This window comes from Gastrolobium bilobum, unplaced genomic scaffold (genome assembly GCF_033153095.1).
Source record: "Gastrolobium bilobum isolate Gb01-03AN ecotype WA unplaced genomic scaffold, APGP_CSIRO_Gbil_v1 utg67448, whole genome shotgun sequence".
NCBI lineage: Eukaryota > Viridiplantae > Streptophyta > Magnoliopsida > Fabales > Fabaceae > Gastrolobium > Gastrolobium bilobum.
This window is the reverse complement of record NW_026897538.1, coordinates 220,020-241,708: the sequence shown is the minus strand read 5'-3', so window position 1 is coordinate 241,708 and position 21,689 is coordinate 220,020. Positions and strand designations below refer to the sequence as shown.

Genomic DNA, 21,689 nt, shown 5'->3' with positions numbered 1-21,689 from the left:
AAATTACAATTAAAAAAAAGAAAAATTATTTAATAAAAATAAAAAATGAACCCTATCCTCTAATCCTCTCTCGCGCCGGAGAGTGGAGGCTGCTGGTCGCCTGGTCCCCGTCCTTCTCTTCTTTCGTCGTCGGTCATCGTCGATCGTCGGTCATCGTCTCCGGTCGTTGGTCGTCGTCTCCGGTAAGTCTCTTTCGGTTCTCGCCTTTTTGATTATCAGTCCTTCGCTTCCTACCACTTGATATCCCATCTGTTAATGGGATTCCTAATTTGTACATTGCAGATCTATAACACCCTCCTCGTCTCCGGTATGCTGATGTTGGCTGCTCAGCCAATACTGTTGTTCATTTTCTTACTATTTTTATGTACTATTACCCTGCTGTGTTTTTGTTGCCATCAATGTTTGTGGTACTCTTCACTTGAGAGCTTTTTCTACTATGTACGATGCGATGCCTATCTTACTTCTTTTTTCTGCCTTTTTGTTTTTGGTACTATTCACTTGAGTGTTTTTTCTACTAACTTCAATCTTTTGACTAATGGATAAAAGGGTGTTCCATTGTATATATTTACTGTTAAAAGCAAAATAACCGCTAACAAATAACTACTGTTCCCTTATCCCCTGTAATGTAACCTTTAAAATTTATTTAATTTTAGTGTATCTTCTTCATCACGTGACATGACAGCAATGACAGATTGCAAAGATCAACACGTATAATTATATTATATATATTAAAAAATTTATTTAATATCAAAACGTGTCCTAACGTGTCCAAATATGATATTTTTTAGAATTAACGTGTCATCGTGTCGTGTCGTGCCGTGTCCCGTGTCTCGTGTCCGTGCATCATTGGTTTACACTCCAAACTAACACCAACATCACCACCACCTTTTCCTCTTCCATTTCCCTTTCATTTTCTCTCCATCTTCAACATGAAGAAGCAGAAGTGCGTAGAAACGCAGCGTTCGAACTCGAACCTGAACCCGTTCGACGTTATATAGGAGGAACTCCTATTCACAATCCTGGACTTTCTAGATTCAAACCGGAGATTTGAGAATCGAAAGAGACTTACCGATTTCTGATTATGACCGGAGATGTAGACGACGACCGACGACGAAGAGAAGGACCAGCAGCCTCCAGCGTGAATGAACGAGAGAGAGGATAGGGTTCTAGAGTTTTTAATTTTTATTAAATATTTTTAATTTTTTTAATTGTAATTTTATTTCTTTTTTACAAACAAAAATGCCAAAATGTGTCCACATCGTTGACTGCGTGTCGGATTCGGTCAAATTCGCGTGTTTCACTAGTCAACGTGTCCCAAAGAGTTGACCGCGTTTCGGAATGTGTCGGTGTCCGACACGTGTTCGACACGCAAATTTCTCCAAAAATCATGTGTCCGTTTTCAGAGGTTATAACTTATAATCAGTGATAGGAGAAGAGCTTTTTGCAGCAAAAAAAAAAAGACCCAATATGTATATATAAATATAAATTTTATTAGTTTTCTATAAAATTTTCCGGATATCTATATGTTTTGTCCAGTATATCCAGCTTAGACCTATTAAACATAGGGCCCAATAAAGAAAAAAACCATAAACCCCTTAGGAGACTCAAGTTTGTCACTATATAAGAAGGATTTTCACCCTCTTTCATCGAATGATAAGCAATATGCATCAGGTAAGTATTCTACCTAACATAATATATTATAATTGATGCTGACTTGAATATTGAAATGTTTTATGTGTGTACACCCTCTTTTCTTACCGGAGCATGCGAAAAACTACTCGGTCGCCACCGCCATCATATATATTCCTTAAAAACTCAAAGGCGATAAGATCTGGTACACAATTATGTTCACTCTCGTGTCCTATCACATCTCATCAAAATATTATCACGACAAATTTCTCCTGTAAATCCAAAGAATATCGTAATTTGTGGCCTGCATGCAATGTTAGTATAATTTTTATTTATATTTTTTCTGGTGAGCAGCACTTCAAACAGAATATTTTTCAACAGTCACAAGACATTACGAAATTAAATACTTTGAGAAATTAAACACAGGAACTCCTCCGAGGTTGATGAAGCTTCTAAGAAAATATCTCTCAACATGACAACATATATAACGTCAAAGCCATTACGAAAGCCACAATTCTATCAATTTAAGATTTTTTTTCCTGGTAAATGAATTGCCACGTCACCACTTCCCATTGATGTTCCAATGTCACGGATGGGTTCCAGTAGGCGTGTCAATTTGCACGGGCTTAAATACGGATCAACTATGAATTGACTTGTGGAAGATTCAAGAACAACTTAAATTAATTATTTAAAATTTACTCTTAATTTTTTAATTTTTATCATTTATTTTTCAAATTACAGTTTAAAATATTCATTTTAATAATTTATTGAATTAAATCATATCCAAGAGCTTAAATTAAATTATATTAAAAAATAAATTAATTATCACTTAAAATAAATAAAAGCTTATATTAAAATAACATTTAAATAATTGTAATAGTTAATTGCAATATTATTCCGTTTACGGATCCAGTTATTTCACTGTAGGGTAGGTTATTCTACCTCTCACTTTTTTGTCTACTTTTGTCTATCACTCTAAAACAACATTAGATCATAATCTTAACTAACATTTTTTTTTTTCTCTTCTTGAGTAGGGTGGTAGCTGCCCAAGTTCTAGCTAGATCTCATGAGGAGAGGTTGGATGAGTGCTAGGAGCGCGCTCAAGCGCCTTGCTGCCCCTGTGAGTGCCAATGCATTCGGCCTCCTCGCACTGGAGCGCCCAAAATGGGGCTTAAGCGCCCAGGATTGCGCGCTGGAGCGCCCTGGCTTGCGCTTAAGCGCCCTTTGCTGCAGAAAGATGGAATGCTTACTGTCCCCTCGAGTTTTAGCGCCCAGGGTTGCGCGCTTGAGCGCCCTGGTCCGCGCTTGAGCGCCCTTAGCCACTGAAGGAGGAGATGCTTCTGTCTCTGCGCGCTAAAACGTCCCAATGGGAGCTTGAGCGCCCAGAATAGCGCGCTTGAGCGCCCTGATACGCGCTTAAGCGCCCATCCACACTGAAATACCTGATGCTTCCTGCCTCCGTGCGCTTAAGCGCCCAGATGGAGGCTTTAGCGCCCGATAGCGCGCGCTTGAGCGCCCGGTAGCGCGCTGAAGCGCGCGGGGCCTGTGACCAACACTCTTTTGTGTTGCTTCAAATTGTCCTAACTTGGGCTACAGTGCTCCGATTTGGGCGCGGTTTGAAGCCACGCATAGCTAATGAAGAAACCTACAATATAGTAGAAGTTGTGAAATAAATAAAAAGTAAATTAATGGTTTAAAAATAGAATAAGAACATGATGTTAAGCTTAATTTATCTGATTCGGCAAGGTAATATGGTTATGATCACGATATTGGGTATTATAAGTTCGGTATGTTTTAAAATGAAAAATTTATCCGGATTTTAATTGAACCCATGTGATTGTAACTGCGTTTAATATCATAATGCGATGTTAACAAACCGGTTCTAGAACGGGGCGTTACATCTGAGATAACAAATCTCATTATATGTTCTAAATTTCATATCAGATGATGGTCAAAAATCAAAACGGTGGCAGTTGAAGTAAGGAAGTATGTCATGTGCTGGTGTTTCAATTGAGCTTGAAGAGTATTTTTTGTTTGGAATGTGTACATAACCGTAGTAGACCTTGTAACCAAATATACCGGTTGGTTTCTCTATAAAGATGGTATATGCATAATTATATAATGAGGCTGAGTATATATAATTATGTATATCTTAGTATAAGCATGTGGTTTTTAGACCGAATTCTATCCTGAACTGATTTCCTGACGTTTCTTTTCATATTCTTATTTTCTAACACATAGATGAGCATGTTCAGCTAAGAACTTGTTGAAAATCGGTTCTTAGTCCACAATTTTAGTTTACTAGTGTTTAGGAATAATATAACTTATTAACTCATTTTATGTTTGTCTCTAAAGTGCATAATTAAGACATATTCACTTTTGATTTGATTTAAATTATCCCCTCGAGCAATTGAACAAAATTACAGTTCGGATTTTTTGCTGTCAGCTGGGAGCTCATTTTTAATGATCCAGGAGCTTGTATTCCCTTTCCAAAAATAGAAGGAAAAAAAGATTGAGAGAGAATTTAAAAGAAACGAATTCTGATAAAGGACCACCAAATAAGATTATGATCCTAGAGCATATTAAAAAAATACCGTGCAATGATGACCTAGCCTCAATGTTGTGAATCTTGTGGTGTAGCATTGTCTCAGTTTGTCAGTACTAAGATATACTTTATGTTTTAGATATAGCTACTGGAAAGTCGATATGTCCGAGTGGTTAAGGAGACAGACTCGAAATCTGTTGGGCTTTGCCTGCGCAGGTTCGAATCCTGCTGTCGACGCTTTTTTTTTCATTTTGTTTTTGTTTTTTTATTTATATTATAACTAGATCATATATTTCATAACAGAAAAGCCGAAAAGGAAACAACACATTGAGAATGTTGGTAGATTAACGGCCACCGGCACATACAATTATTTCATACGAAGTTAATATGTGATGCATATCCATTTTTGACCAAAAAACCAACTTTTTTGTTTATTGTGGAATACAAAATAGAGCGTGGATATTCTAACTATCAAAAAATTTCATTACTAACTTACTACCCATCATATCATCATTGGATCAAAGAGAGAGAATGTTAAAAAAATTTTGAAAAGAGAGAAAATGTTAATATAATGGTGATTAGATAAGTAGTAAATTAGTAGTGGAAAATTTTGAGAGTGGGAATACCCCTCCTTTACAAAATAATCCATATTCAAATGGTGACCTAGTTTGCAAAATGAAGCGTTCAAGATGATCATTTGAGAGAACAATTTAATTCAACAAGTTTTGGGTTGAATAATCAAATTTTGTTTTCAGCGTGGATTAGGAGTTTTCTTGACCGTGATTGCAACAATAGTGAGCTTCATGCTAGTATGTTAGATATAGAAATATATCCTTGTTTATAAAACTTTCAAACTCTTATGAATGTCTTATTATATAATCAAAGCTGCATTCCTTCAGACAATCCCCAAAAAGCACGCTACCACAAGTTATTCTTTGTTTTTTTTCTCGAATTACTTATTAATAATTCTCACTTCTATACTATGGCCACCAACTATATTTCAGATAAGATATTTATACTATGAAGAATGAAGCACCAGAACTAAAATAGAAAAACTATCTAATATGAATAAAGAGATATCTACAGTGGCAGACCCATAAAATTATATGTCGGGGGGCGAAAATTTATATTACTATTATGAAAAGGTAATGTCAGTTTTGGTTGGATGATCACGTTAGGAATACAAAAATACCTATTAAGAAGAATATAATAAAACTATAAAAAAATTTGCCAATTTTTTGGTTAGAATGTCAATTTTTTATTTTTAGTGACAGTGGTCCAATGCACCCTCTATTTCAATGAAGAACTAGCCATAAGTCCTTATATTTTGTTTCTAAAATCAATTTTTTATTGTTTACTTTCATGCCTTCTGGTGCTATAATTGCACTTTCTTTGATTTATTTAGAATCTTATTTTCTCCCTTAGTTGTTATATAGCAGAAGACACAGTAAATTAATTAACGTGTTATTTATTTTTAGCATTTGGTCACAAATAATAATTAATAACTATTATTGACCTTTTTTCTTTGTCAATAAAGTCAAAACTTAAATAATCTTTTCCTGAGTTTTAACATGAGAATCTGTACAAATTTTTAATGATTATAAAAAGTAAATTATATAATCAATTAATATAAAATCAAATTCTAGACAAATTTGACAAGTATAGTGAATATGCATTACTAACTGAACTCTTCTTTGTATACAACGAAAAAGCCAACTTTGCACATTAATTGAGGAGGATAACAAACCAAGAAGAAAACCTACTATATATATACTGGCAAGTTGAATCTGGTAAATAATAGTTATCTCTAATTGGATGCAATGAACGAGTGGAACACTTTTCTTATTAATAGCATAGCTTGTCTTTCACTTTTTAAAAGCACTTTCAAAATTTTCTTTTTTAGACCATATTGCATATCATTTAGTAAAACATATTTTCATATTTTAGAGAGGGACGGGGGGCCTACCCTAACCCCATGTAGGTCCGCCCTTGGATATCTATAAAAGCATTGACTATGTTTTTAATCAAGGTAAAATTTAAGATTTTTTTGTTTAAATTTCAACCTACTATTTTAATGCTCATCTACAAACAAATGTGGACTATAACTATAAGTGATTTATTTATTATTTTATTGTCTCGAGTTTAAATTTATTAAAAGGTTGTAGGACGTTATATTTCTATGAATTCGCTAGAGTCAGAAAAAGAAATTACTTGGACTAACTAGGAGACAGAATGTTGATTGAAACCTTAACCAAATATTCCAACACAACAAAAAGGAAAACAAAAACTATATTTTGGTTAACTTTTGTGATTCATATAATTGTAAATCCGACCTTAGCTCAGTTGGTAGAGCGGAGGACTGTAGTGGGTTGCCTCAGAGACATCCTTAGGTCGCTGGTTCGAATCCGGCAGGTCGGATTTCATTTTTTTCAATGGATTATGTTGTCATTTTTAACTTTTCAGCACCAAATTTGATTCTTACAGAGAAACACAAAACAAACTTCAGAAGAGGTCCCATCTGGACCCCTTACTGCAATGGGTTGATCAATTGGCGTACATGCTACAATTTATGAGTTATCATTATCACCACCTGCTCGGAAAAATATTGTTTGGCCTTAGCCTGTGCATTTTGATATTGAAGGTGACTAGTCATAAAAATAAATTTTTGGGTGGTCCTTTTATTTGTACTCGGATACGTACCAAAAAAATTAAAACTACCTTAAAAAAAGTGTTTACTTCAGCTGGTATTTGAAAACTACCCATTAAGGAAACAGTGTTTCAATCAGTCATTAAAGGTATGAATCTATGATATTGTGGTAGGTTAATATAAGTCTTACCTTATATATGCTCATACATATGTTTAATACAAAGGTAGTTTGCTAAGCTGAAAAGGTTTTATTATTAGAACTGGGTAATAATAAGAGAATGTGATTTTCATACAACCTCTTATACCCCAAAGCTCTGAGCACAAACAAATTAAAGCTGCATAAAAGTGAAAACATTGCTAAGAGACAACTTTGTCTCATACAAGGACAATGAACACATTTTTCCTTTTTGCCTTTCATGTGATCCAATGTATGGAGCTTCATTACAAAATTGCCACACGAAAAACAATCCTGAAAATGCAGCTGTTTCCTCTTCTTGTCTCTTTTGCAGCCCTTTCACAAAGTGACGAAATTCCTCTGCCTCTCCCATGGACCACTATAGCAAAGCACAAACCATTCCATGGTAGGCCTTGCCACTTATGTTTATGACATATTTGAGTCCATACCGATATTATCCCTTATTTCACTGGGGACCCAAGCTGTCGCAAACACACAGCTGTTACCTTTCCATGTAAGAACCAACATACCCTCTTCCCTTTTCATCCCCCATCCACTAGCATGCTCATCTAGCAAAGCTTTAACTTCCCTAACAGTTTCATCACAAAATGGAAGACTCAAGTAACCAGCATTTTTCATTCTTTGGGACATTTGCATCCCAGACTCCAATCTCTCTATTCTTTGATGACCTTCAAAGCTTATGATGTTTTCGATTTTCTGGCCTATGTCGGATTCAAATTCTGTTCTCTGACAACTATCCTTAGGCAAAAAGGTCTCCAATGCATCAAAGGGTATCCAAAGATGATTGAAACAGGTGGTGATTCTTGATGTGAGACTTGATGCACTAAGATCACAGTCTTCATCAACCAAAAGCACAATCCGGGGGTTAAGACCTTTTATTAGATTAAGAAAAGCATCCCGAAGGGAAAGATTTTGGCGACTTCCCTTTCGATCATCAGACAAATATCTTAGCCAATTTTGGCAATTTATGACCAAAGCTTCATCTTCCCTAAGGTTTAGCACAGTAGGATTCAAGAGACTTAAAAGTGATTCAAAATTAAAGCTACTTGATTCATTGCTCAATTCTGCAGATGATAATGGAGTTGTATTTCCAATAACATTGAATTCAAAAGGGACACCCCTGAACTTAGCGAAATTCCCTAAACGTAGACCAACTTCATGTATTGATATATTAACCAAGGGAGGTACCTGTGGCCCACAAGATGGCACAGTGATTCTAAGTGAAGAAGGTCCTTCAGGCCTTTTAGCTAACGCATCTATAAACGTAGGCCACTGCATACAATGGGTTATGCTAAAATCTAGAATATGTACCCTTTGGAACCCCATAATTGTTTTGAAAATTTCATTATTGGATGCACAAAATCCAAACCTATGCCAAGGGATCAGATCCACATACCCAGCTAGCTCTGTCAGAGTCATCAATCTCCTTTGAATGGTGTTGCTTCCCTTGAAATTCATGGCCGCAGGGCATATTCTTGAAGCCCTAGAGATTAATGCCCTTAGGAACCACGAGGTGAGCCTTTGGTTAGTGTCACCAACAGGAGAAGCAACGTTATTGAGCACCCACATAACTTGTTGAGCCAAGGTGACATCGTTGCTCTCCAAAGCACTGGCACAGTGGAGTAAGAGCTTCTCAATACAAGCTCCATCAAGGCTTCCAAGACACCCTTTAAGTGCCCCTGAAAGAGGACTGTGGGGTGTGTTAAAGAGAGTAGTAGGGTTTTGAAAGGAAAAGGTTGTAGTTGTGCCCTTTAACTCAGCTTTCATGTGGCTATGCGTGGACGTGACTTGCATGGCACAGTTCTGAAGTAGAAAGAAAAGAGAAATAGAGGAGAAGAAGGGTTATGTGCTTTTGTTTGACTCAAAGTATATATGGAAGAGGTTGGTGAAGGGGATTGGAAAGCTAGCTTGGGGTTGGTTAGGTGATGTTAACTAATGAGTTCTGGAACTAAAGCTATTATTGGGAACATAGTATATACGGTAGAGATGCAGAGTGGAGTGGAGGTTTTGATAGCTGCTTAGTTTATATGAATCTTGAAACCATATTTATAGCAGAGGTAGGACCTGGCATGAAGGGCTACATCCAGATGTTGAGTATGGAGCCAAAACTTAATTGTGTCCAAATTTGAAAACCTTGAGTTTTTGGCATACATACCCTGGATAGTTTTTAGCATATGATTTCAATATCATTTTATATAGTTAAACTATAGTGGCATGCTTGGTGATTTATCGAGGACATCAGTGGCAAAAGTCACTTGAGGATGAGAGAGTTGGTCAACTTTGGCTCTAACTATATATAGTTCACGGAAGAATTTCTATGTACGTCTCTTCATAATATATATATATATATATATATATATATATATATATATATATATGGAAAAAATATTTGCTCTTTTAAAGGATATAACTTTATGTCATTTTAGATCCTAATCGTTGATTTCAGTCAATCAATTGTTAGGATTTATTAAGTCAAACTTATTAATTAATTATTAATTCGCAATAAAACCCAATAAATCCTAATCGTTTATTGACGAAAATCAATGGTTAAGATCTAAAATGACACAAAGTTATATCCTTTAAAAGGACAAATGTTTTCCCATATATATATATATATATATATATATATATAGGCAAGATCCTACACCAGTGTCAAATTTGAAATTTGAAATTTGACACCTCATCTGAGAGTCATTAGATTAAAAAAGATCGATAGTGTCACATGCTTATAAATCAGAGTCGTTGATCTCTTTTTATCTATCGGCTCTCAGATGAGGTGTCAAATTTCAAATTTGACACTAGTGTCAAAGGATCCTACCTCATTTATATATATATATATATATATATATATATATATATATATATATATATATATATATATATATATATATATATATATATAGGGTAATAGTTTTCTCATACAATAGAAGATAACTATTATCTCCTACAAACTCATTTGTGCAGGTAGGGTCCACTTTCAGGGGGAGAGAAAAAAAAGTAAAGTGGAACCCATCTTAAATTTGTGCGTGTAGGACCTACAGACTTATTTGTGCAGGTGGGGTCCACTTTCAGGGGAGAGAGAGAAAAATTAGAGTGAGACGCATGTTGAATTTGTGTGTGTAGGAGATAGATTATTCATTGTGTAACATAAAAATAATAAATCTCATATATATATATATATATAAGCAGGAATTTTTCAGTATAAGACTAAGAAATCTTATTTTTTATCTCAGCCGTTGATTTTCGTCCATCTAATTGTTATAGTTTATTGAGTTATATCAATTAATTAAAATTATTAATTTTAATTAAATGAATTACAATAGTTAGTCTTACAAAAAAATCAACAGTTGAAATTGAGAATAAGAATTCTTAGTCTTAGAGTTAAAATATCTCTCCTCTACAATGTTGTTAAAATCGAGATCTTAAGTAAAATCGATAGGGGATTAAAAAATCGTAATGTAAAAAAATCATAAAAACGTAAAAACGTTTGAAATATTAGTAAAATCATTTTGATGAAAAAAAATCGTAAAAACATAAAATCGTCGTGATAAATCGAGATTTTAACAACAATGCCCCTTTACAAGTATATTATATCTCTTATTCCCTTTTTGGATAAATATTGCAGAAGTGATGCCGGGTGAAAAAATTTGGAGTGACCAAAAGATCATATAAACCTAATTTTTGGCGGCTTCTTCATTGCTTTTTAATTAGCTTTCCTTGTTTGGTAGTAATGATTATTTTGATTATAAAGTAAATTAAAACTCAAGGTAGCGAATAGGTTAAAACGGGTGTACTAAGCCGGCCCACTCTTGTCGAATTCGTTTTCATGGAATAGCTATATGAAACAATATCCCAAATAAGTTTACTGCTAGAAATCTGATTTTCCTGCTACCTTCATTCCCATGCTCTTACATAATGCACATATTTAATGCACTATATATATTAAATATGACTGAGTTGTGACATGAGATGCCAAAACTAAAGACAAACCAGAGCTCTTCCTACAAGGCCATTATTTGGGTCACTTTTATGTACCGTTCTTTCTCCTGTTTTTTTCCTTTTCTTTTTTCCCGCCCTTATGCCACTCTCTCTTGTTTGACGATATCCGTTTGTTATAATAAGTAAATTAAGAACACATAATTAGACATGCGCACGTACTTATTCCGGATTTTGTTCTTTAATATAACTCATGGATTTGCTTTTTCTAGAGTTACTGTAGATAAGTTATCTACAGTAAATTCAATACGACGTCGTTTTAGGACGAAAATTATTGTGTTTTTATAATTTTAATTTATTTATTTCAGGATTATTATAGTCTTTATAATTATAATTTTTTAATCTTTTAATTCCAAAACGACGTCGTTTTGAGAGTAAATACAGATAACTTATCTGCAGTAACTATAAAAATATTTTTCTATTCATTAATATACAAAATAAGTTTTAGTTTGAGATCAGAATTATTTTTCCCCTACCAGTTCATCCGTTGCGAAATCGGCAAGTATACCGTTCGTTTCAAGTAATAAAGTGATAAGTAGAGTATCGTTCCCTCGAGGATTAATGCATCAAGTACTAGTTTAACTATTCCCCTTAAGTTGAAAAAAAATTGGTTTGGTTTGTGAAAGTAATTGAGCGTTTATAATTTAAAAACTGAATTTAAAATAAAATAATATTAAAAAATAGAAAATTAAAAACAATTAATTTTCAACGCATGCAAGAAAATCAAGAACGGAACAGAAAATATGAGATTGAATAAATTGTAAAAAGACTGTAGTCAGGATGCAATTCACCTCTGATCCTCCCTTATATTCTTATATTGTATTTTATAATTAACTAATTAGTTTGCTCAGACAATTCATTATTTCCCTATAAAATAGTTGAACTCTAATGTCTTAGTTCAACCCTTTAACCCAATCAAAATTCTAATGTCTTAGTAATCCCTCTTGAATTAAGCATTAAGCAAATGAATTATAAGTCTGCAATCTATGTAAGTCTATGTCTAGGTCATGCACAAATTGTTATTCTATCCTTGTCCAGATTAAAACCCCAATATGTCTATTGTGAATTCTAACTCTCAAAGACCTATAATTTAGAGTGATCAGTTCTAAACAGGATATGGAAAAATTAACACAGGGAGAATAAAACAGCTAACAAATTAAATTATAAAAACAATATAGAAAATATAAAGGATTCACATCGAGTTCGTGATCCCAACTACAAAAAGAAATTAGCCAGACATATTCATGTCTGACTTTAACAAATTAAAAGAATAAAAATTGTTCATAAACTAAAAAGAAAAGAAGAAGAAGAATAAAAACTCAATGTCTTCAGCATTCAACTCCGATGGAATCTTGATCTCCAGCGCGAGTCTCCAAGAATTCTCCCAATTCTTTGATCTTCACAATTCTCTCCAGCCAAAGATTTCTTTGCTCTGAGGTCTGAGTCTTTATTTATAGACTTAATATTGTGCTTAGAAATCTTGATCAAATCTTCATCGTATATCTTGGTCCAATCTCTTCTGATACAGTCTAAAATATGAATAAAAACTATCTCGCACCTCCCGCGCTACTAGCGCCAGTGTCGCGCTAAAAGCGTGGGAGTATTGTTCATGAATCAGTAGCTTGGCGCTACTAGCGTGAATCCCGCGCTAGTAGCGCGGGTGGCAAGATTGGCTGGCGCTACTAGCGCCAGTGCCACGCTAGTAGCGTGGGAGTCTCTGGATGAAAAAGTTCCTCTGGCGCTACTATCGCGGGGCTTCAGACTTGTGCTTCCAAATTGGGCTTCTTTCTGGTCTGTTTTCCTACAAAATTAGTAGAAAATCAATGACAAGATATCTGATTAAGATTTATCAATTTAATAATAATTCTAGCCCTTTTTATCCAAGATTGATCAAGATTCTTTCTCTTTTTTGGCTTAAAATCATATATATGCTGGAGGCATATCATCATCCGTGTAACGTCTGGCAACTTGCAAGGATTAACGACTGTCCCCACACACTAACACGAGACTTTTCAGCGTGCTTTGTCCTCACTCGCACACTTCCCGGGAAAACTTCCCAGGAGGTCACCCATCCCAGAATTGCTCCAAGTCAAGCACGCTTAACTATGGAGTTCTTCCGTTCCAGGCTACCGAAAAGTAGATGCATCTTGTTTGTATAGGTAGTACCAATTAATTCTTATAAGTCATTCCCAATTGTACTGTCCCACACCAGCACAGTCTCTAGAATCCCTCTCTTTCGGGTGTTGATTCGATTCATTCATGTACCCCCGTCCCTAGAAGCCTGCCAGGAGCCGCTCCTTGTCCATGCTCTTTCGCACTGACGATCACTCTCCGCCCTCGTCAGCGCCCGGGATGTTACATGCCCACCAGCTTCCGCTTGGTTCGTCCTCGAATCACACCGTACTGGATGAGAGGCCCTGCTCTGATACCACTTGTAACGCCTGACAACTTGCGATGATTAACGACTGTCCCCACACACTAACACGAGACTTTTCAGCGTGCTTTGTCCTCACTCGCACACTTCCCGGGAAAACTTCCCATGAGGTCACCTATCCCAGAATTGCTCCAAGTCAAGCACGCTTAACTATGGAGTTCTTCCGTTCCAGGCTACCGAAAAGTAGATGCATCTTGTTTGTATAGGTAGTACCAATTAATTCTTATAAGTCATTCTCAACTGTACTGTCTCATACCAGCACAGTCTCTGGAATCCCTCTCTTTCGGGTATTTATTCGATTCATTCATGTACCCACGTCCCTAGAAGTCTGCCAGGAGCCGCTCCTTGTCCATGCTCTTTCGCACCGGCGATCACTCCCTGCCCTCGTCAGCGCCCGGGATGTTACAATCCGCAACACAGCTAATTTGGTTCTAGTACTTCGGAGAGGGTACGGTGCTCTCAATACTATTTTCTCTATTTTCAAGAATATATTTAAAAATAAAAAATGAATTATCTCACGAGGTTAATTATGTGAGACAGGTTTATCTTTGGAAAATATAATCATCATGTTACATGACACAAGTTACATCATGTTGTAGAGACAAAGTTGATAGAGTCCACTGTTTAATTTGTTTTTCATTTTTTAGTTAAACAGTGGACTCCCACCAACTTTATCTCTACAACATGTTGTAACTTGTATCATGTAACATGACCACATACAATCCCTTTATCTTTATGTTCATACATAAATCAATGGTTATATTTTCCTCACTTTTTGTAGTGGTTGAGTTGTGCATGTGTAGATGAGATTGTCTCACATGATGGGATCCATTTTCATTAAAATGAGAATATAAGTGCACGAGGTGCAATTTAAATCTAATGGATCATGATTTTTAATTTTTTTTGTTAGAAAAAAAATATATAAAATTATTAAAGTGGTCTTCACCTATTATTTCGAGCTTTTAGATGGAATGATTGCATGTCATGGTATCAAAGCCTCCCTGATCAATGGATATGTGCAATATCCATGTTTCAAACTCAAAAGGCTATTGATTAAGGGGATATTTCAGAGAAATTATATAAAATACCATTAAAATGACTTTTGTAAGAACCCACACCGTTAATTAAGGAATTTAATTAATAAATTATCAGAAAATAGGAAATGATTTCATAATTGACCCTAATAATTATTATGAGGCTCTAATAATTATAGTAAGTGAGTAAGAATGCTGAAAGTCGTTTTTCGGAAGAAAAGTGCAGATACCGGTTCTGCTAGTCGGTATAAATGCGTACCGAAAAAGTATCCCGGAAATTTGTTATAAGTGCATGATAATTACTAGAATAATATGTAGGACTTGGAAAATGAGTTTCAAGTCAAAATAATGAGAACTGGTGCCAGAAACCGCTACTGGCTATGAGAAGCGCGTACCGAAAAAGTGCTTCGAAAATTATAAGAAAAATATGATAATTCTTGTAAAATTGAGTAGGTTAATAATTCAAAGTTTGGGATTAAAATGTTAAGCGTAGCAATTAAAGTTAATACAGTGTGTTTGAGGCTTAAGTGGACTATAAATACCCTTGTGATGGCACATAACCCTAGGAAATAGATTCTCTACGTGAGTGTGGGGCAAGTCAGCTGCTGGTTCCACTGTTCCATTGCTTCACCACCATTTTGTGAGCCTTGTGAACTCTTTTCTTCATTTTCTCTTCACTTTGTACCTTGGGTGAGTGAATCAAAAAATAATACAATGGAAATACAATGGATTTAAAATTTATACAAAATGTTTTTCTATTTCGAAAATATCGAATATCTTTTTTACATCTTCTGCACGAAGATCTTCCATTTTCAAAAGGTCATTGTGAGTGGGAAAGAAGCACTTTCCCTGAGTGTGGTGGCTGTGTGGAGGCTGTTTGGGGTCTGAGTTGCCTTGTGTGAGTGTGTGAGCTTCTTCCTTGGGTTGTTGGAGCTCCAAGGAGCAATCTTTGTGAAGAAAGATCCTTGCTTGGGTGGTATTTTCGTGCACCCTTGAAGTCAGTACCTTGGAGCTGTTGTGTGAGCTCTAAGAGCAGCCCTTTGCCTCTGTTTTGAACTTTGGTAAGTTGTACCAACCTTGACCTTGTGTTTTGATGAGTAAAAGAGGTGTCTTGGTATGTTTAATGAGTTAAACAAGTAACTAACTGTCATTTGAACATAAATGAACCTTAAGATGCATGCTTTAACGTTTGAAAGTGTTAAAAATGGAACTTTGGAAGGATATCTTCGCGAAATGCAGAAACTGCATTCTGTCACGAAATATCCGGATATTTGTCGTGGAATATCCGGATATGGGGATCTGGATATCCGGATATTGCTAGAGTGATATCCGGATATTGGATATCCGGATATTGCCTGTGAGATATCTGGATATTGCGTATCCGGATATGTCCCCGAGGAATATCCGGATATTCTGAGTTTGCGAGGAACAGTAGCGTACTGTTCATCCAGAACTTATCTATGGGTTTGTGGACCCTAGTTTGAGGAAGTTGAACTTCTGTAATTAATTAATGTAAATCAGAATCATATGATTAAGGGCTTATGGCTTGGTGAGAAACCTTAAGACGTAAAACGTAATGGAAAGGCGTTGTCTTAATATTGTATGCTTGCGGTGCATGTTATTGATATATTGTTGGTCCATAACAGATTGTGAATCTGCTGTGTTTGGACTTTGAGTTGTGGACTCTTGGCTTTGGGTGTTAGCTTGCAAGGTAAGCTTTCATGTCCTCGATTTAGCCATGTTGTGGTTCCACCATGTCCCATGGGGGTATAGTTATATGCATGTTGTGTTACATGCTTTGAGATATATGAATTGCTGTTGAGCTTTATGTGTTAATGGCTTTTAATATGCATGTGTTGTTCCATCTTGACGGTAAGCCTGAGTATGTGGCGTCATACAATACGGTGATCCGGGGTGGATACAAGCAGCGTCTTGTACTTATTGTGGGGTTGCAGACGTACATCCTGCATTTCTCTGGCCAGTAGATTAGTATTGACACACATGACATGATTATCTGCTGCATTGCACTGATTTTAGAACTGATGATGATAAACTGCTTTTAAACTTATATTGCACATGTAAGTGAGCTTGGGGTGGAAGATCCTTGAGGAACCCTTACCTTACTGAGATTTTTTGTTTAGAGATCTCACCCCATGTTTGGGGAATGCTTATTTCAGGTTCAGGTAGTATGGTGACTGATGCCTCTGGCGGCAGGAGGCCAGAGCTTAGTTGATGATTTTACTGCTTATTTGCTAGCATGACTGGGCTGGATGCTGATTATGTTTTCTGCATTATTATTAATATGTTGTTGATGTTGAGACTTATGTTGGGTTTTGTTGCCTTATTTGGGTGAGCATGGGAGTTGTCTATGCCACTATGTTGTTCGTACTTTTGAGTTGAGTTGTATAAACTGATAGTTGATCCGGTCTACGTGTTGTAGTTCCGTGACTAGAGACATACTTTATGTTGTTTTAATTAATGAGGTATTTCAGTTAGCTGTTTTATTGCAATTGCATACAAGCGATGTTTTATTAATTGGTTAATAAGCAAGTTGGTAATGATAATGACTTCATAATTGAAAAGAAAAAGATATTTCACATTTTTAATTAAGCGCAACTTAATACGATAGTATGATAACATTACCGGATATATACGGGGTGTTATAACTTTCATCAAATAACTTGAAATTTTAGGTGAAATGGTTCCATTTCATGTCTAGTAAATTTTTATAAAACTAAATTATTTTTTAGTTTAAAATTATTTGCAGTTGATTGGATTTGAGTCATGAATATATATATCACATTGGAATACACAACACTATTCTTTCTGATTTCCTAGAATATGTTGGAAAATTTTTTCAGGAATATTACTAAAAAGTTATTTGGTAGGGTAAAACTTTCTTGGAAATATTGGGTTAATTTAACTGATATTACGTTTAGTTGATTGTAAAATATTCCTGGAAATTTGGACTAAAATTACAAAGTTGCCAATGTGTTTAAAATCTCTTTTCAACGTTCATTTTACCCCATCACTACAAGAAAAGGTGTATTTCGCGACTGAATTTCAACGACGGTTGACTGTAAACCGTCGCAAAATATGATATCACGACTGTTAGTACGACGCCCTAACCAACGGTCGTTAAATATAACAATTCTACGACGGATATCAACGACGGTTTGTAACCGCCTCCAAATATATCATTTCACGTCGGTTGAAACTGACCCTGAATATACAATTTCACGTCGGTTGGGCTAACCAACTCAGAATATAACATTCCACGACGGTTCGGCTAAATGTGAAAAAAAATTAAACATAATGACAGCCAACAGGATTTGAACACATTACACCTTGGACAAATTAAATGACAACAACCACTAAGTCATTGAATTCTTCGTGCTATTTTGTTATTATTATTAAGATATATATGTGTATAGGATCCTTTGATATCGGTGTCAAACTTTGAAATTTAACACCAAATTATAACAGTTGACTTCCACCAATGAACGATTATCATTTATTAGGAATTGATTTTTAATTAATGAATTGGATTCATAATTAATGATAATCGTTGATTGACGAAAATCAATAGTTAGGATTTAGTGTCTAATTTTAAAGTTTGAAACCAGTGTCACATGATTCTACCCCATATATATTACATACTTTTACGTGTTATTTAAATCAAGCTTTTCAACTAGTGACACTTCCAATTGGACTAGTGAACCACTTATCTACTACCGAAACCGAGTCTATAATAAGTCGCATTTTCATAAAATTGGTTCAACCATATAATTTTGTTGAGTATCTCTTCTCTGAAATCTCCTTGCTATAATTTAGACTTAAAGCACCGAAATTGAATGATGGTTACATAATTTCTATACATACCCTAATATGGAGGCCGGTACAATTGGAATAATGAAAAGTTATATTAATAGAGTATAATTTGGAGATCAAACTGAATATTTAATAACATAGTAATTTTGATTGGAAAGTCAATCAAATTTATTTCGTACCATTCGCTTAATGAGAAAATGTGTATTAAGTGAGAGAAAAAAATAGGTCATGAGAGAGAGAGAATGGACAAAAATAAAATAAAATAAAAGTATGGGTCCATCTTTTTGTGAAAGTGAAATGAGCACAACTTGTGTCAATTTGAAACGACAAATATTTATGTACAAAAAAAGGACAAATATTTATTTCGTAAAATAAATTATGGTTAATATTTAAAATAAATGAATTACTGTAAAAATCCTAGTTTATTTTTAATTTTAATAATCCCTCCTAAATATTTGAAGATGTCACGTTTTAGCAAAGCATAAAATGTAAGTGTATTGACCTAACTTAATTGTAAGGTTGTTATTTGAATTAGTTTTCAAATTTAATATCAACGTGGGAAGTTAACGTGGTTTTAATTGGTTTTCAAATGTTATTTAAAGATCAGTTATTCTTGCGTGATATCAAGGTTCATCCATCCTTGAAGCTTTTGAGTAAGGATGAAAGCATGCGTTTTATCTTATGTGTTTGGGAAATAGTTCCAATGATTTTGGGAAACCAATAATCTGAAGATGCAATTTCCAAATAAACTCTTTTATGTGTAGCATTGATGACGACGACCACAAGAGACGTTAAGATTCTTTTATCTGTTTGACTTAGTTGGTGTTTCAATATTTAAATTAAAAAAATATAATTTTTAGTATACTTCATAAATAAAAGGTATCTTAATGAATAATGTAACTAAAATAAACGATGTTATCAAAAAAAAAAAAAAAAAAACGAAAAAATGTGTATCATTTTAAGCGAGAGAAAAAAAAGTAATGGAAGTGATAGAGAATGGACAAAAAAATAAAGGTATGAGTTCCACCTTCTTATGAGAGTTAAATGAACACAACTTGTGCCAATTAAAATTAAAAATATTTTTCTATAAAATAAATTATAATTAATATTTTAAATAAATGAATTACTGAAAAAACCCATTTAATTTTTAATTTTAATAATCCCTCCCAAATAGTTCTTCAATCCCACTATATTTTCAAACCCAAAAGCCCAAATTTTCTCATTCCCTCTGACCCTTTTTTCCCTTTCCCACATTTTCTTTTAACCCTCCCTCCTTTCACCTTCCTATTCATTAGGTTTTTCACTACCCGCGTTATTTCAGTAAACCCCAAGGAGGACATCCCCGCGTTATTTCACTTTTCGCTTCCCTTCCCCTTTCATAGTGTAAACCTTTTCGTTTTCAACATCAGTTCTTCCCCTTTCCCTTTCAGTTTTCGCTTAATCACCTTTTCGCTTCCCTTCCTTGTTCATTCGAACATCAGTTGTTCAACGGCTTATTTGGTCTCGTCATCTCAAGGCCGGTAAGTTTTTTTAAAATATTTTGTCATCTCTTGATATTTTCATTTCCTCATCTTCATTTTGATTCTGTTTTGGGGATTTAGGGTTTTGCTTATTTGGTCTCAGCCATTATTTGACAATGCTAGTTTTTTTCGAAGGGGCTGTGTTTCTGAATTTTTATATCTCTGCCTCTACCTTCTAATCTTTGTTGTTCTGTTTTTCCCCCCTATCAAACGAGTAAATCCAAGCAATGAGTTTCAGTTTACGAAAAAAATTTAGTTACTGTTTTTTTGAAGTCCAATGTGGTCACTAGCTAACATAGCTAGATTTTTTTTAAGAAAAAAGAAAAACTTGGAATAATAAACGCACCAAGATTTAATGGTTTATTGTTTTTTTTTTTGTGAATGAGCGATTTTTACTGGTTGATAATATCAATTTTTTTATTATCAATTTTTTTTTGAACAGGAGTAAGGACCATAGGAGCGAGTTGTGCGTGAGAAGCGAGAATTGTAGCAGAGGGGAGGATTGGAGAATAGAATTGTAGTAGAAGCGAGTACATAATATATATTATTTATATTATTTATATTGATACTTAGTATATAAAATTAGTGATCATGGTGTTTAACTTGTTTATAAAATTAGTACATAATAGAATTGGGCATCTCTGATCATCAAAACTGACTGCTTCTGCAAGAGTTTAACTTCATTCCATAAATTTATCAAGTGCTTGAATCTGTGCTATTTGATTTGCTTAAATTGATTTATGGTATTTGAATTTGTTGAGCTTGGTTATACTAATAGCTTTCCACTTAATATATAGGTGCACTTGTAAGCAATCTCCTCATTGGAAAGTGCAATTGGTCCCTCAAAATGTAAGTTATATTTTGTTGAAGAGAGAGATGTTGGGGAGATGAATGTCATGACTATCTTAATATCATTCGTAGTTAGATTGGGACTTGGTTAGTCTAAAGTAAAAGATCTCTAAAATTTATTTCAAATATGAGCTAACTAAATGGTTTTTTTGACTTTGTTATTTTGTTCTTCAAATATGCAACTTGTGTTACTGGTTATAGTTGACTTGTAATCATGTCTTATTGGTGAAGTGAAAGATTTATATAACATGTTTTATAATTGCAAATGTTTGATTTAATGTGCTTTGTATTGAAATGCCTATTCTACAAAATTTGGCACTTATTTTGCATGCTATTAGGAATTGATTTTTATTGTTAAGTGTTGATCTTCACAATATGTATAACCCTATATGCTTCCTGTTGGTTTTATGTATAATTAATATGCAAGTTTAGTTATAGTGATTTCTGTGTATAATTAATATGCAAGTTTAGTTATGGAGAATCAGAGAATAGGTAAAATGATAAAATTTTTGACTATTTACTGACTTGCATGCTTGATCTGTATTGGTTATTAAATCTATTTTTAATAAATAAATTGGAATCAATTTAAGTTTGTATATATTATGGCTTGTGTCCTTTTAAATTATTATTTTTGCAACTTTTTTGAGTTCACTCCCTTTTAATCTTACTGCCTTACTATATGTGCATTTTAACTTTATATTAACTTCAATGACTTTTTATGTTGTCTTATTTCATGCCTCTTTCTGTAAACTGTCAGTGCCTTATTGAAATTCTGGTGTATAGTCCCTTTCACTTTCGATACCATCTTTGGAGGTACGTGTAACCTAACACACACTTCATTGATGCATGTTATTTGATGCTATTTTTTGTGTAGAAACAAAATATTTTGCACCGCTTGTAATTTGCTATTAGTACTTGGTTGAATCATATAGAGTCTTGGTAAATAATTTTTGTTGGTTATTTTATTGTTTTAGGAAATTGAAAAAGGTAAGCCTATCAGTAGAGCGG

General features: G+C 34.5%; 1 protein-coding gene and 2 non-coding genes across 3 annotated transcripts; 2 read left to right on the top strand and 1 right to left on the bottom strand.

The window, feature by feature from the left end:
• Positions 1-4,329: 4,329 nt before the first annotated feature.
• On the top strand, positions 4,330-4,411 carry TRNAS-CGA (transfer RNA serine (anticodon CGA)). Its single transcript has one exon. It is a non-coding gene; the product is annotated as a tRNA-Ser (tRNA).
• Positions 4,412-6,502: 2,091 nt separating this feature from the next.
• Positions 6,503-6,592, top strand: TRNAY-GUA (transfer RNA tyrosine (anticodon GUA)). The gene is given in 2 exon segments: positions 6,503-6,539; positions 6,557-6,592. It is a non-coding gene; the product is annotated as a tRNA-Tyr (tRNA).
• Positions 6,593-7,384: 792 nt separating this feature from the next.
• LOC133307853 (scarecrow-like protein 32) lies at positions 7,385-8,784 on the bottom strand. The gene has a single exon (XM_061508412.1). The coding sequence runs from the start codon at positions 8,782-8,784 to the stop codon at positions 7,423-7,425; it is 1,362 nt and encodes a 453-aa protein (XP_061364396.1). The 3' UTR covers positions 7,385-7,422.
• Between the last annotated feature and the right edge of the window lie 12,905 nt (positions 8,785-21,689).